Here is a 14878-nt window from a genome sequence, read left to right as displayed (position 1 = left end):
CTGAGTCAGACTAACATACCTTTTAATATCATCTTATCTTCTCTTTGCTCAGTTACTTTTCTCCTTCAAATAACCATGTTCACTATTTCAACAGTGGATTTTTCTTGTGTTTTTATAATATGAGACAGGACAAGACCAGTGGTCAGCAACCTAAGGCAGAAGTGCCAAAGATAGCAGATGGGAAGATTTTGAAGAGCATACAGCAAAGCCAGGTCATCTCACAATTTATAAAAAAAAAAAAGAAAGTAAAGTATGGAAGAGACAACTGCTCCTAACTCCTCATTCCCACAGGAGTTCCCAGCTCGTGAGTCAGGAGCTAGCTGCCTTCTCGCTTCTGCATGAGGTATTGCTGGTAACAGTTAACAGGAATTTGAGAGACTATGCCTTCCGTTGATGCAAAATGTCACTGATCAACTGAAGAATAGCATCTTCCAACTTCTCAGAGTTTATCAGTAAATATTTTTGGGGAAAAAAAGTTCTAATTTTGGAAAGAAATATTGGATATGGCACACCACACTTTAGAGGTTGTTATTCCCTTGGAGCAGACCATTTGTCATTGTGACCTACAAAATATTAGACTAAATAGAATGTGTCCTCTTTTATGTCACTTTTCTTAAGATTTCTACTCAAACACTGCAAGAACTTTCCTTCTTTCTCAGCTGCCAATATACCAGAAGTGCTGGGTAACTACCTGAATAAACGGAAATATAAAAACTCTAAATATATGGATAACACTGTAGTTTTGAGCTGTATCTGGAGCTTCAAAAGACTCTGAGTTCAAACAGTCACTTAGTGGTTTCCACCATTTCAATCCTTTTTTAAAAAAAAGTCAATAACAATGATGTACTGATTAAATGCTTTCATTTACCCCATACTAACAAATTAAAGCAAGCTGATGCTCTAAAAGAAGCTTTTCAGACACTAATTTTAGATAGGTCCATTCAGAAGAAAACACATTCAAATGAAAGAAAATCTGGTCCGAACACAAAAATAAAATCTACTTTCATTATCATAAATAACAGATATGCAATGTAAACTATTTTTTATGACTCTGGATTGTTTATAAATAAAAGTACCAAAGGACATCAATTCCACTTTTCACCAGGTCAAACAGAAATAGAACTAGTCAAACCATGAAAATACTCCAAAAACCCCTAAGAGTCAGTTTTGCATCACAGTGGATCTGGTCCTACTGCATTAAAGATGCCAAAACAATTTTTCAACACTTTCCAGTACTATTACCCTCACAAAAACACGGTTTTATATGCAATCGTCAGTCTCACCTACAAAGGAACTATGAAAGGTATATTTCTCACTCAGAATTCCAGTTCACAGTATTTGCTTCAAACCACAGCAATTAGCTTCTCTTCACATATTTAGATTTCAGGATAATTCTGAATTCATTTTTCTATTCCAGGTAGACGTCTTTATTTTCACTTAGAACATTGCAGGCATCAGCATTTAACTACTTTCTATTTTGTCATTTTCATACCAATCATACTATTTTTTTTCCAGTAGGTTTAATGCCTTCCTTTTGTAAAAGAATGTGCAGCGTATTTTTTCAGACCATTTGAGTACTGTTAAGCAAACAGTTGTGAGGGATAATTCAATAAGATTATACAGAAATTTTATTTTAGCATTTTTTAAGACAAACTCTATTACTGAAAAAATTTGGCTTTTTTTCAAATTTAATTATGAGTGAAATTATGTAGAAGAATTACCTGTAATTGGCGCTTCAACTTCTATCATAGTTTTTTCCCTTCGTAATATTGTAGCACCCTCATTGATGATTCTAAGTGCAATTTCTTCATCCACTCGGCCTTCTTTTATCAAGTGGTTCTTCAAAATGTCAACCCTTGGCCTTCCATCTGTGTCAAACACTTCTTCAGATGTCAAGCGATGTGTTGGTGGAAAAGGGACAGCTAAAATTTAAAAAGAAGAAACAGTAGTCACAACAATGCTATTTTCAAAATATACTCCATCTACGATTGGATCTATCATGGAATAGCTGCTAACCAAAGTAGCAAATTTGTCTTTCAATCAACTTGATGACATAAGTAAAAACTGGATGGAATAGTGCTTCTGTATATGTATTTAAAAAATTAACATCTATAATGTGCAAGTTTGTAGAAACTACAAAAGAGCGTTAGAAGGCATAATAATACCTACAACATTTGGAAGAGTCAAAACTGCCTTTGCAAAGGGACATCATCTCCCTCCAATATACTGCCATTCTCTGAAGGACTCAACAAGTATTGGGGATGCAGGAGATCCATTTAATATCCACTCAGATTTGCAAAAGGCATTTTAAAATAAGCCCATCATCAAGGCCTTAAAAAACTAATCAAACAAAAAACCCCCAAACACCCCTCCCCCCAAACAAACCCAAAGTTAGCAAGAAAAGGATACAGTACTGTTTAAATGACTATAAATAAAAGGAGGTAATAGCCAGCACCTGGAAAGGAAGAAAGTCACCAGAAGAGCCCCACCAGAATCTGTGCTATTTAACAAATTCATAAATTACTCTGAAAAGAAGGTAACTCATGGAGTGATGCAGCCTTCAGGTGACAGTAAGTATTCCAGACAATGAAGAACAGGGCAGGCTATGAAGAGCTACAGAAGCCATCCATGCTACTGACTGGCTCAGCAAAATATGACACATTAAATATTAATAAATGCAAATTAATGAAGGAAATAAATCCTAACTTTACATATAAAAATCACAGATTATAAAATTACTATTACTATTCAGAAGCAAGGTCTTTCCTATAGTTCTAGGAAAATACTCGATGCTGAAAAGTCGAAGAAACCCAGAAAACTGAACGTTAAGAATTATTAGCAAAGCAACAGAAAACAAAAGAAGATGCAATTACGCCACTGATAAATCTAGTATGCAACTCTGGTTTGCCCACCTTATAAAGGAGAAAGAATAATTAAAAAAGGATTCAAGGAACAATAATGGAAATCAAAAAGTTAGAATGATTTCTGCTACAGGATTAACTAAGTAGACTAGGATTCTTCAGCCTAAAACCATGAAAACTAAGGGGGGCTCTAACAGAGGTCTACAACAGCATTAATGGAGGTGGTGAAGGGAGAACAGCACTCGCATGCTCTCGGCCCCTGAAGGGCAGAAAGGCGCAGGATGGACTCTGCCAGTTTGAAGTTCTGTCAAACCACTGACTAAGCAGCAGAACACATTCATACCATCAGAAAACAACGTAATTTGGGGAGCCTACAACATTGCCATTGTGGGTTGAAATTCCTTCTTTGAGCTTGTTTTCTTTATTTTCCTGTTGCGCTGTCTCTAAAAATATTAAACTAAGCGTAGAGGCTGTCCATATACTAGGCACAACTTTAGAAACTACTGCAAGTATCGGAAGTCCTTGGATCCTGGCTCACGGGTCAAAAGCAGCCATATGTGATCCACATCTCAAAGCAGTGGAGCAGATGAGAGGTCTGAGGCTGGGGACCAAACCAGGCCCAGCAACTGCCCAGACAGCACACTTGATGGCCGGCAGCTTACATGAATTCAAACAATGGCAGTTCAGTTACTGCACAAATGAAATACGGATGTGGGACATGGGACAAGAGGATACATCAAAACTGCCACTAAGCCGTGCATCAGAATATCATCGCACTCATGCAGGATTACAGGAAATAAAACTAATCTGGGGGAAAAAAACCAAAACAAACAACAACAACAACCAAAAAAACAACCAAAACCATACCACTATTGAAAGAATTAAATAAAAGAGAAAAGGAGCAAAATCATTCCGTTTCTTTCCATTTAAACATTATTTCAATGTGTTAAAAAAGAAAAATTGGAGCAACACATCTATTCAAAGATAAGAACAACTAGTAGTATGAATACACTTGTAGATAGATTATTCATACTTTATTTTCTTATTCTCCAAAGTTAAACTTTACATTCCAAAAATCAATACTTAAACACTAAAACATTCACTGATTTCATTTAAATTGACTTCTAAATTACCAGCAACACATTGCTACCCTTCTGTTTTATGCAATAATAAAAATCTATCAATGAAACAACTGATGCATAAATCACACACACATATTCTCCGAAATTAAGTTACACTAGAAAATAAACTGGAGAAGTGTCTATTCTTCCTCTTGTAAAAGTTTCTAAGTAGGAAGACGCTGAAAAATGTGCCTTGACATTACACAGTGTAGAACAAATCTGGCACTTTATTTTTGGACATAAAGTATTTTATTAGCAGAAAAGCAATGGCATGCCTTTCCTTCCAGTCTCCTCTAGTAACAATTCAAATTTCATTTGGAAGCGTTAAAATTCCATGTAGTCCAAATGTTAATAAACTTACCGTATTTAAGAAATCAAAAGACAACCACTTCTGTTCCATGCACAACAATTGTTTAAAAACATAAATCTGTCTCTGAAAAGAGAAATCCATTGTTCCAACAAGACAAATTTAATTCACTTTTAGAAGCACTTAATTGTGACCATGCAATCATCAACTCTATCATTCACTGTTTCTTTAAAAATTGACTTTCCAACCTTCATATTCTCTTAATGTTATTTTTGCATGATTTAGAAGTTTATATTAATCCGTACACGTGTACATGAATTAGTTTTAGGCCATTTCTTCCCCCACTTTTTTCAACACATTATTTGTGCGGGCCCACAACTGCCTTCAGCAATACAAAGTTGAGCTCATCCTTTTATGAGAGACCAGACAATTCATGAAGTAGATTTCTCCTGCTTTAACTGTTGCAAAAGCATTCGCGATCATACCTTCCCAGAACCAAAGTCAATCACCTCCAAGACACAGTTTTGTAGGAACTGTGCGTCATTAGTTCTAGTATTATTCCTAGATAACGATCTCCTTAAGTGAAAGATGACCCTTTTTTCTTTTTGGAGGTTTTGGGGTAGATGCAGGGTGTGGTAGAGAATGGTCTGTTGCGGTGACCAGCTGTTCCTCATTCTCTTATGTGCAAATCAGTACTGACTTATTATGACTGCCACTGGCTGCAGAATTCGGAGAGATAGTGTTGACGTCTTCCTTATAACAGTTTGGAAATATTTCAGGGGTTCTAAGCGTATGGCATAAGACATTTTCTTCTCTTAATAAAGTTCTTATGTCCATGTAATACATTTCAGATCAGATTTGCACAAAAATTAATTCTGTCTCTTTTAAGAAACTACAGCTTTGAGTTTGTCTAGCAAGTTACATTTTCTGGGAGGCTATAAAAACAGATGTTTCTGTCCAGTGTCTGGAAAGAACTGTCTCAAATAATTTGAATTAATACACCTATGAAGATTCAAATTACAAACTCTGTATATCCAGGGGTTATCCATAATGTCCAAAAATCACAAGTGTTAGTATCAGAAGTAGTTAAGCATCTGTAAAGTTATATTTGCCTAATGAAAAAATGACGTCTTAAAACTAGTTCCTCAGAGTTCAACAAAATCCTTTTCACAAAATACATGTATTTTCCTATTGCTCAAGAAGGATTTTTTTTTAGAATAATCTTCAGAGAAGGCAGAATAAAACATGGCTAACGATTTTATCTGCATCACACAGCTGAATAAAACAGTAACACTTACTGTAAAAACTGTTTCTTTCCATTTTATACTTTAATTTTTGTCTCAACAATAGTTAACACTATATTAGAGCTCATACCTTCGAAAAATATTACAAGTAACATCTTTTAATAGGTTAAGGGTGATAATTTTGAAGCATGTAAACAATTTCTGCAAACTAATGGGTTTAATTAAACCTTTGATGAAGTAGTAATAGAATGTTATAGCCTAAGGAAAAAGAATTGCAGCATGATGTGTTCCAAGACAGAAATATAATCCATGTTTCAAAGGCTTTGTGCACAACCTGCGCTCTCAGGGCTGTAATAGAGTGGTAATTAAGAGGAATTACCCTAAGGAAATAATATGGTGTTGGTCATTAAAGGATTCCCTTCTTCCATTCCCAGCAAAGCTAAGCAATAGAAAAGCATTTAGAGATGAATCTCTAAAGCAATACACACTGCAGTACAAAATAGCAGACTATATCCTATTAGTAAAAGTATAGATCTTAGTAACAAAAATAACACATTGTGATTTACAACATACAGGATTTTCTAAAACAAACTGTTCCTTACTAGTCAAAATTAATCAATTTCACTTTTAAAATATGTATGGATGATATAATTTTAACTATATCGAGTCAAAATTTTAAACACTAATGCTGCGGAAAAAAAAACAGTGAGTAGTTTTGGGGGGTTGTTAACAAAAAGGTTTTGACGGCTTTTATTACTATTTGTATATGCATTTACAAAGAGGAAAAAAAAATCACCTTTCCTTTATACTGCAGTACTACTTAAAACAGAAATATCAAAGCAAAACCTCTAAATCTAGTTCTACAGCGACTTTCTACAAGCCTCTGGGTACATTTATACCTTACAATAAAGCATGCCACAGAGATCCAAAAGTTACCACCAATCCGAATGGATAAATTCACCGTACCTTGTAAAGAGGTTCAAAAGTAGAAAAACTACGTTAGCATGGCACTTTACCCAATATAATAATCCCTGCTGAGAGGTGCAGTATGGCAACTAACACAAACATGCTACTTCCAGACCCAAAGCAGATCTCACATTGCCTAGTAACTGAGTACAACAGTAGCTGCTAATAAAATCTTACATGTAGATACTGTAAATTTAAACCACGCTGATATATATGCCCATTTTAATAACCTTAATCTGGCTTGTATCAGAGGCACCCTGTTGGAACAGGCTCATGAAACAAGATGAGATCTAAGCCTCTAGACTAATGATAGGACAAAGTATCAGGGATCAACCATACAAGGTACTTTACTTCTACAAGCAAAGTAATTTCTGCTCTTAAGACCTTAAAACTTATATAATTCTTTTTTTCTCTGACAGTGAAAGAAAATTAGCCATTTTTCCTCTACAATCAGGAGCCCATGACATGTTCCATGAACTCAGCTTTGGCTGTAAAAGTGTGCTCAACGTCCCAGATTTCATTTTCTGTTTTAAGAGTGTTTTTGAGTTCACAGATAAGGTCTCAGCTCACATTACTAAGGTTACTAAACACAGACATTGTGTTTGTAAAGCATTTGTTGCTTTGGTGGTAGGTGTACATGAAACAGTAAACAATGTTTATCTCCACTAAGTGATATCATATATCAATACAACCATGGTGTTCTGTGAAAAGATAGGCCAGTATCCTTCATTTTGTCAGCAGGTTTATTACCACGATAGCATAGTTGTCTGCGGTTTTTCTGTCATTTGGTCAAGTTTTGTGGGCTTTTGGTTTTATAAATGCATTGCTGTCTGTGTATTGTCACTCAGAAGAATCACAAAGCCTAACACCTAGCACATCTTTCACTCTGCCCCTGGATTTTTTGACGCCTCTGCCAACATCTATACAGAAGAAAGAGATGTAGCACCCATGACTGCTACGAGGACAGAATATATCCAATTATCCTTCTGCATTTGGCAGAACAGATTTGAAAAGAAACAGCATAAAGAAATCACAGATGGTCTATGGACCAACCAAGCAACCTTGAAAATATTAGTTAAGCACAAATACGTAGCAACGTCTACTTGAATCAGAAAGCTAGAATCAATAGTTGTCAAAAGATATGAGTTACCCTATTCATCCCAAACAAGAAAGCACAGATTCAGCAAAGTCAGTTTCTTGCGAATTACGGTATTTTTCCTACATGCCACAAAAAACATCCCTTTACTTAAGCTTCTTTGAATGCATGCCGCCTGCTATATTAACGAGCTTTCTAGGAACAAGGAAAAATGACCCTGTAAACCCTGAAACCCTACAAAAGCATTGCAAGCACTACTTATTTTATCCTTACTTACCATGTACTGGCAGTCTTAAAAGTTTCACAGAATTTTAAATCTCAAATGAACTATTGATATACCTAGTATACCACGGTGCATTCATCTTTTATACTGTCTGTGTAATTTTCAGTTAACTTGGTTGATGCTTTTGGAAGTTTCTCTCAGGAAAAATATAACTATTTGTTTGAAACTTATTTAAAGATGCTCCTCCCATTAAAATGGCCATTGGGTATTATGCCAAAAGATTATTTAGTGCTTAAATGGGCTTCTGGCAATGATGGATTCATAGGTCTTTCCCTCCTCATACTCTCTGTTTTCCAAACAGGGTGGTTTAAGGATTTCCTCTAGAGCTTCATCCAGACCATCATGTTTATGATCACTGACAGAACTATTTTTCACTGTTTTGGCCAGACCCTGAATAGAAGTTTTTATAGTTTTTGCCTCCACTGCACCTTATTGCTATGAATTCCACAATTTTAATTACACAGATGACAGATGTTAACCTCCCTCAACATGTAAGTTTATTACCTACATCCTAACATCCTTTCCTAACTAATTTTGATCCAAAAGAGGACATTTCCTCTTTTGCTTCCTTTAAAGGCTCCTCTGAAGGAACCTGATGAATAGTTTGGCCTGCATCAACCAGCTCACTGGCTCCTCCAAAAAATTCTAACAATTTCTCTTGACTTCCATCTATGAAAACTGTACCAACTCCTCTTTAATACTGTATTTCCCCAGGGACACAGTTAGTCCATTCTTTCCTACAAGTGCTATGAGTCTGCTTAAATTAAAGTTACTGATCTACAGCTCTCCAGTTCAATCTAGAGCTTTTAAAAAAATGCTGCTATGCTCCATTTCTCAGACTTAAAAGATGAGTTATGCCACAGGCTACAGAAAATAAATCCGTGATCTAGCACCCAAAAACCCCAAATAATTCCTTTAGATCCACTAGACGAATATCTTTTGGTCCTGGGTTTTTTTTTTTTTAACATCTGTTTTGTTGATATGTTCTGAAACCACTTACATTTCAATGAGACAATTCTTTGGCTCCATTCGGCCATAAGAATTGACTCATGTGTGAAAGAGTTCTTAGTTCTTTATGCAATAAACACACATGTAAGTAGTTGCCAGATTTTTCTGCTCTGGCCTTACCTTCCCAAGCCTCAACTGCCAATTGGCCTTACTGAAATTAAGGCAGGTTTCCATTTCTGGGTGGGTTTTGGGGGTTTTTGTTCTTGTAATTTTTAAGATTCATTCACTCTAACCATCCTCTCTCTCAAGAAGCATAACACCAGTCAAACACTAACTTATCAGAATTCAATTCCATTCCATTGTCTCTCCCAAAACAAAACTGTGATTTTTTTTTTTTTGAAGTATGATCTTTTAACACTCTCTTTACTCTGCTGCTTTTCTGGATCATTTTAGAATACTTTCTGACCAGCAGCATAAAGGCATTCCAAGTGCTTTATAATATTTTTAAAACAACCTTCATGCTGCCTGTAAGCATTTACCCTTTTAGCTGTTTGTTTGTTTTTTTTTTTTACCAGACTCTGAATTTTAAAGTTAAATACTGCAATGATTTCTTTTTGTCCTGCATAGAAATCATTGTTTAATAGTAGCTATTAGTGTCTTAATTTAGGACCCTGCTCAAGGCGATGAGTTAGTTCTCTTTGGGATTCTCTGAAGAGTTGTTTCCATGAGCTACCATTTCAAATCCAAAATAACTGTTCACCAATCAGACAGAATGTATCATGACTTTTATCCAAAACAAAGGAATACTGAAGCCTCCCATTTCCACAAGAACAGATATCATCTCCAAATTTAGCAAAAAATACCCATTAGCTCAGCACGACAAGGTCCTATGGATTGCTTCCCAAAGCCTAGTAACACCCGTAGCGAGCAAAGCGCAATGCCAGGGAAGACAGAATACTTCCAAGTACCGCTTTTGCAGTGCAGCTACTCACAGGTGGGTCAGAGAAACCCTGGTGCTTTTCCCTCAAAGGAAAGCCAATGAAGGCTCATCCCTGCCATGCCCAGGACCACTCTATCAAACTGAGCTTACAAGCACTTCTTCCTCCCTACCAGTGAAAAACACTTTACTACAAGGTAGTGGAACAGTTGTTTCAGTAGAAAAGATACAGTACGTTGACAAATTTAAAGTATGAAAGTCACTTGCGCTGAAAGGTCAAGTGCGCGGCCTGAAGCCAGTCAATTATCATCCAAAAAGAAAGGCAAACCCAAACCCAAAAGTATCAACAGCAGTTTCAAGATTCCACACCACCACCACCCCGATTTTGACAGAACGTAATAGAGGAAACCACTATCTTCCACAAGACTGTAAAATACTAAGTATCATTCTTCAAAGATGAAGAGGATGCCTGAGAAAAGAGTGAATCAAGACAACAGGCACATTTTCTCATCTCTATTAAAAAAAAAGCAGTAACAAAAGCCTCGCCACAAGACACCTTTTGGGAACCAAATGCCAAAAACTGACTTTAGACATTTCAATTCCATAGCTAACCGTTAATTTATAGGAAACTCTGTAAGCACAAATTACTTGGACGATTTAACTAAGCCATGAAAAGAGAAAATTTGAGCTTTTTATACACTTTAAAAGCAACCAGTGATCTTTGATGATACAGTTCATACTTGGGAAGGTATGCCAGACCAACACAGCTACACTGTACAGACTGCATATTTAAAGCCATTATTATATTTATCATATATATGTCTAATATGAACATTACACCTGATAACCTTTCAGATATTTTTTTAGATATAAGTACTTCACACTAACTGCTAAATATACAGGTCAAAATATAAAGGGGGACACATCCTAATTATTATCCTACCTCATTAGAAAAGATTATTTACTGATGATACAATAATTTAACTATTTTTTCTTGGGTGAGCCTCTCTTGCCCATTTCTGCCAACATATATTATTAGTGGCAAGTGATTTAATTTCTCATGGCCTCTGAAATTTAATGGTTTCTGTTATTTTTCCCCTCTTCCAGTAATACAGAGGAAGAAAATAAAGCTAAAATAAAAGCTAGAGATGAAACAATGCAAATACCAGCAAGCATTAAGTCCTGAATTCACATTTCCTCCCATAAAGACCTAGTATATGGAGAGCATGAAAGCTGAAATATGGACCGATGCAGACACGCCAGACAATATTACTACATTTTTCTCTATGGCTGTTCTCAAGGACCTGAGACATTATAAATGAAATGTCTCAGCAAGAAGAGACAGAAAGCCTGGGTGCCCCAAGGATGTTTTTACTTGGGAACAGAGCTGGCACACAAAAAAGTAACATTTTCAGAATACTTTTACACTTTTTTGTTCCTCCTATAATGGATCACATTAAACAAAATAAACGTGAAAAATTATTGCCTTAAAAAGAATCCCTAAACCTTATTCCAGTAAATAAATTCATTAATAATTACCAATAAATAAGTTGAAAAATGCAAAAAGAGGCAATTTCTGCAACGATTCATAAGCATGACAGAAGTTAAAAGTATAAGATGTTATGCAACTATTTGAACCTTTTTCTTAACAGTTTCACCAGCGTGCCTGGTCCACACATTTCCAGTATAAAAAATTAACACTTTTAGGTTCCCTGGTATGCAGTGTTTTCTTGACAAAAGCAGAGGGCCCACCTTAGGAGAGTATCACCATATTTGCACTCTATTCATCATACAATAGGTAACAGTATGGTGAACATTTCTTGGTATGCAAGTGGCAAGACATCTGTTTGTGAACAGGGATGTGACATAGCTGTCACATTTTAACATGGTTTCAACAAATGTATTTATGTTGCATAGATACTCCCACTCAACACTGACATAACCTGCAATCTTGCACCCCTGAGGTTGCTGTCTAAAAAAAAAAATATTTCCAACTGCACTGCATCTAATGAGGGGGGAAAAACCAAACCACCCTCTCCTTCATATCAAGAACGCAGACAGCTTGGCACAGCTGTCCAGGCTTTCTCCAGAAGCCAGTGATTCAGCATTACAGGTATGGACAGGACAGGTCAACAGAAGGAACAGAAAAATGCTGCTATATGAACATTTAACTGGTTGTAATTATGTCAGATGGAACTATCAAAGCCTGATTACCTTTACAATAGTTCTGTAACCCCAGGCTGCAATCCTGTTAGAATGAAGCAAGTCTTAACTATGATTTTAAACAACCAGATGCATAGGTCACATTTAACAAGCTGAATTATTAAGTGATTGGAAACCAGCAGGTTTTCCAGCACACTCTGAAGTACCTAATCACTTACCATTAGTTCTCTTGCATTGTTTGAAGAACTTAATTTGTTACAACAAATTGCAGTAAAGGTACAAAAATTCATCAAGTCTAAATGCTGTACATTAAAGCGGCGCTAATGAGGTCAAGTTTCCAATAGACTAGTTTTAACATTTTCTACTTTTACTCTTGCAATTTGTCCCACAAATCAACAGGTTAAGCAATCCAAAATGAGTAACAACTTACTGCGAGCAAAGCTTTCCAGCTTACTGGAAAACATGCTGATTTCCAAAACATACTATGGGATTCCAAGGCTTTAATTAAGACCTGCTGAAGACAAAGACATCCTTTTCATTTCTCAAGACCCCCTGTTATATAAAAAGTTAAACGAACAGATCTCCACCTCTTTGAACTCAGTCAGACCCTGTGTTCCTAGGAATGCCAATCTTAAAAGCAGACTGCTTTGTGTACAACCATGAACTCCAATAGCCCAGGTCCGCCACCACAGATGTCCACACTGCCGTTGTCAAATACAGTTCAATATCAAAACCTTTGAGATCAAAATAAAATGATCTGTAATTTGAGTAAACAAAACCGAGAAATTCTTTGAAGCGTTACCTATGCTATCCTCTTAACTGACAATTTAGATCTAATGAATATATTTTAGGACACTTTAGTTGCGAAGGATTATTCTCCCCACAAATACTAAAATGACACACTTGATGTGCTCCAGAGCAAGGATCTTGGTGTTTTACAGCATTCTGGTCGCTAGACCATCTTAGTTTTACACAGATGTATCTACTTTAAAACGGTTCATTTTTTCTTCTAAGAAGTATAACCTTCGCCTTTTAAAGCCTTCCCACGAGACCGTGCTACCAAGAAAGGCCACGAAGAAATAGATCAGGGTGATTTTTTTTTTTCCCTCAGAACCGGGAACCTGAGACCAGCAGCCAATAGAAAGGGCGGCAGCACCTTCCCACTCCCTCTTCCTCGGCGCTGTCAGCTCCTGCAATTACAAGGATCTCCTCTGCGCAGACAGAGGAGAACCCCCGCAGCGGACGAGGCGTGACGGGGCCAGACCCCGCCGGGGAAGCCGGTGGCCCCCGGCCAGCAGAGCACACGCACGCTCGTCCCAACAGCGCCCGAGCAGCGCGTCCGGGCGGGACGCGCCAGGGCCGCAGGCCTCGGCCACCGCTTCCACCCGCGGCGCGCAGACCCTCGCCCCACGGGCGGCCCCAGGAGACGGCCCGCGCCGGGGCTCGCCGCGGGCAGGGCCAGCCCCGGGGCTTCACCGCAGGCAGGGCCAGCCCCGCTGCCTTCCCGGGCACCCTCCGCGCCCAGCTCGGCCTCCCCGCCTACAAGCAAAGCCGACCCCGAGCGCTTCCACGCCCCCGCTCGGGGCCGGGCAGCCCGCCCGCGGACACGCCGCTCCCGTCCCCACCTGCGGGCAGCCCGGCGAGCACAGGCGAAGGCACCTCTCCCCACGGGCGGCCCCGGACACTCGGGCAGCCTCCGCCCCGCCGGGGGTCGCGGCCCCCGCCCCCCGCCGCGCCGGGCAGCCATGTTCCCCGCACCCCCGCCGGGCCGGGGCCCGGGCCCGGGCGGCGCCAGGCCGCGGGTCGGAGGGACGCTCACCCTTGACGGCGCGCTCGCTGGTGGCGTGGGGCGGCAGCAGCAGCACCTTGCTTCCCTCCTTGGCAGACATCGCTGGGCGCTGCCGGGCTCCGGCGGCGGCTGCTGGGCGCGGCGGCGCCTTCGTCCGCCTCCTCCGCCGGCGGGCTGGCGAGGAGAGGGGCGCTCGGCGGCCGGCGGCGAGGCGGGGCGGGGGCGGCTAGAGGCCCCGGGCGGCGGCGGCCCAGCGGAACATGGCGGCAGGCGCGGCTCCCAGCTCCTCGCGCAGCGAAGGGACAGTCCGCCTCGGGCCCGGCATGCACCGCGCCGCCACCCCACGAGGGGACTACGGGAGCGTGGCGAAACTCCTGGCTCCGCCGCCCCGCCAGCGCGGCCGTTAGGGAGCGTGGCGAAACTCCGCTCTCCCCGGGGCGGCGCCTCCGCCGCGGGGCGCGGGCAGGGGCGGAGGCTGCGGCCCGGCGCCTCCGGGCTCTCCCCCCTGGCCGGGGGAGGCGGGCGAGGAGCCGGCAGCGCCCCGCCGCGCCCCCGCCCCCCGGGACGGGCGGGCGTCGGGCCGAGCCCGGGGGGCGGCAACGGGGCCGCGCGGCGGCGGGGAGAGGGGCGGCGCGGCGGGCGGCCGGCCCGGCCTCCAGCGGCCCCTCAGCGGGCCAGGGCCGGCGGCCACCATGGAGAGCTCCGCGGGGCCGCCCCCCGCTCCTCGAGCGCGGCTCGGGGAGCCATTTTGTCAGGCGGCGAAGCCCGAGGGCGCGGAGGGGCTGCCTTCCCCGGCCGGGCTGAACGGGGGTCCTCGGTCCCCCCCGGGCACCCCCCCAGGGCGGGGGGCCGCGTCCCTCCCCCCACCGGTGCGCCTCTTGCCTGCAACACCGTCGGAAGGGGCCCCACAGCCTCGCCTCTCAGGCCGTGTCAGGTGCAGGGCCAGCCTAGGACAGGAGATGGAGGAGGAGGAAAAAGAAGTTCCCCCCAAGGAGGAACCTGGGCACGGCTCACCACAAGCTCCCACCGCCAGATAATTCAGCCAAACTTTTCCGCTCCACCCTTGGAGCTGAGCAACGGTGGACAAGGGAGGCAGCCGGGAGCAGTGGCGGCCCTGGGCACCGCAGCCCTAGCTGCCCCCGCACCCCTCAAAGCTGCACGGG

At 41.3% G+C, this 14878-nt stretch overlaps 1 protein-coding gene across 10 annotated transcripts in view; it reads right to left on the bottom strand.

Moving 5' to 3' along the window:
• Window positions 1–14206, bottom strand: part of PPP3CB (protein phosphatase 3 catalytic subunit beta) — a 73636-nt gene extending 59430 nt beyond the window's left edge. For 7 of the 10 annotated variants that reach the window (XM_087763935.1, XM_087763938.1, XM_087763936.1 and 4 more), the window contains exons 1-2: window positions 13746–14204; window positions 1722–1922 (exon numbers count right to left, since the gene is read on the bottom strand). In XM_087763935.1, coding sequence (XP_087620061.1) covers window positions 1722–1922; window positions 13746–13815 — 271 coding nt within the window. In that variant the 5' untranslated portion in view covers window positions 13816–14204. Of the gene's footprint in view, window positions 1–19; window positions 151–1721; window positions 1923–13745 lie in introns of those variants that run through there. The other 3 variants (XM_087763942.1, XM_087763939.1, XM_087763943.1) reach the window with 3 other exon arrangements.
• Between the last annotated feature and the right edge of the window lie 672 nt (window positions 14207–14878).

Source organism: Nipponia nippon, unplaced genomic scaffold (assembly GCF_047370975.1).
Source record: "Nipponia nippon isolate SJK-2023a ecotype South Korea unplaced genomic scaffold, ASM4737097v1 scaffold_3, whole genome shotgun sequence".
Taxonomy (NCBI): domain Eukaryota; kingdom Metazoa; phylum Chordata; class Aves; order Pelecaniformes; family Threskiornithidae; genus Nipponia; species Nipponia nippon.
This window is presented reverse-complemented; position numbering and strand designations above follow the sequence as displayed.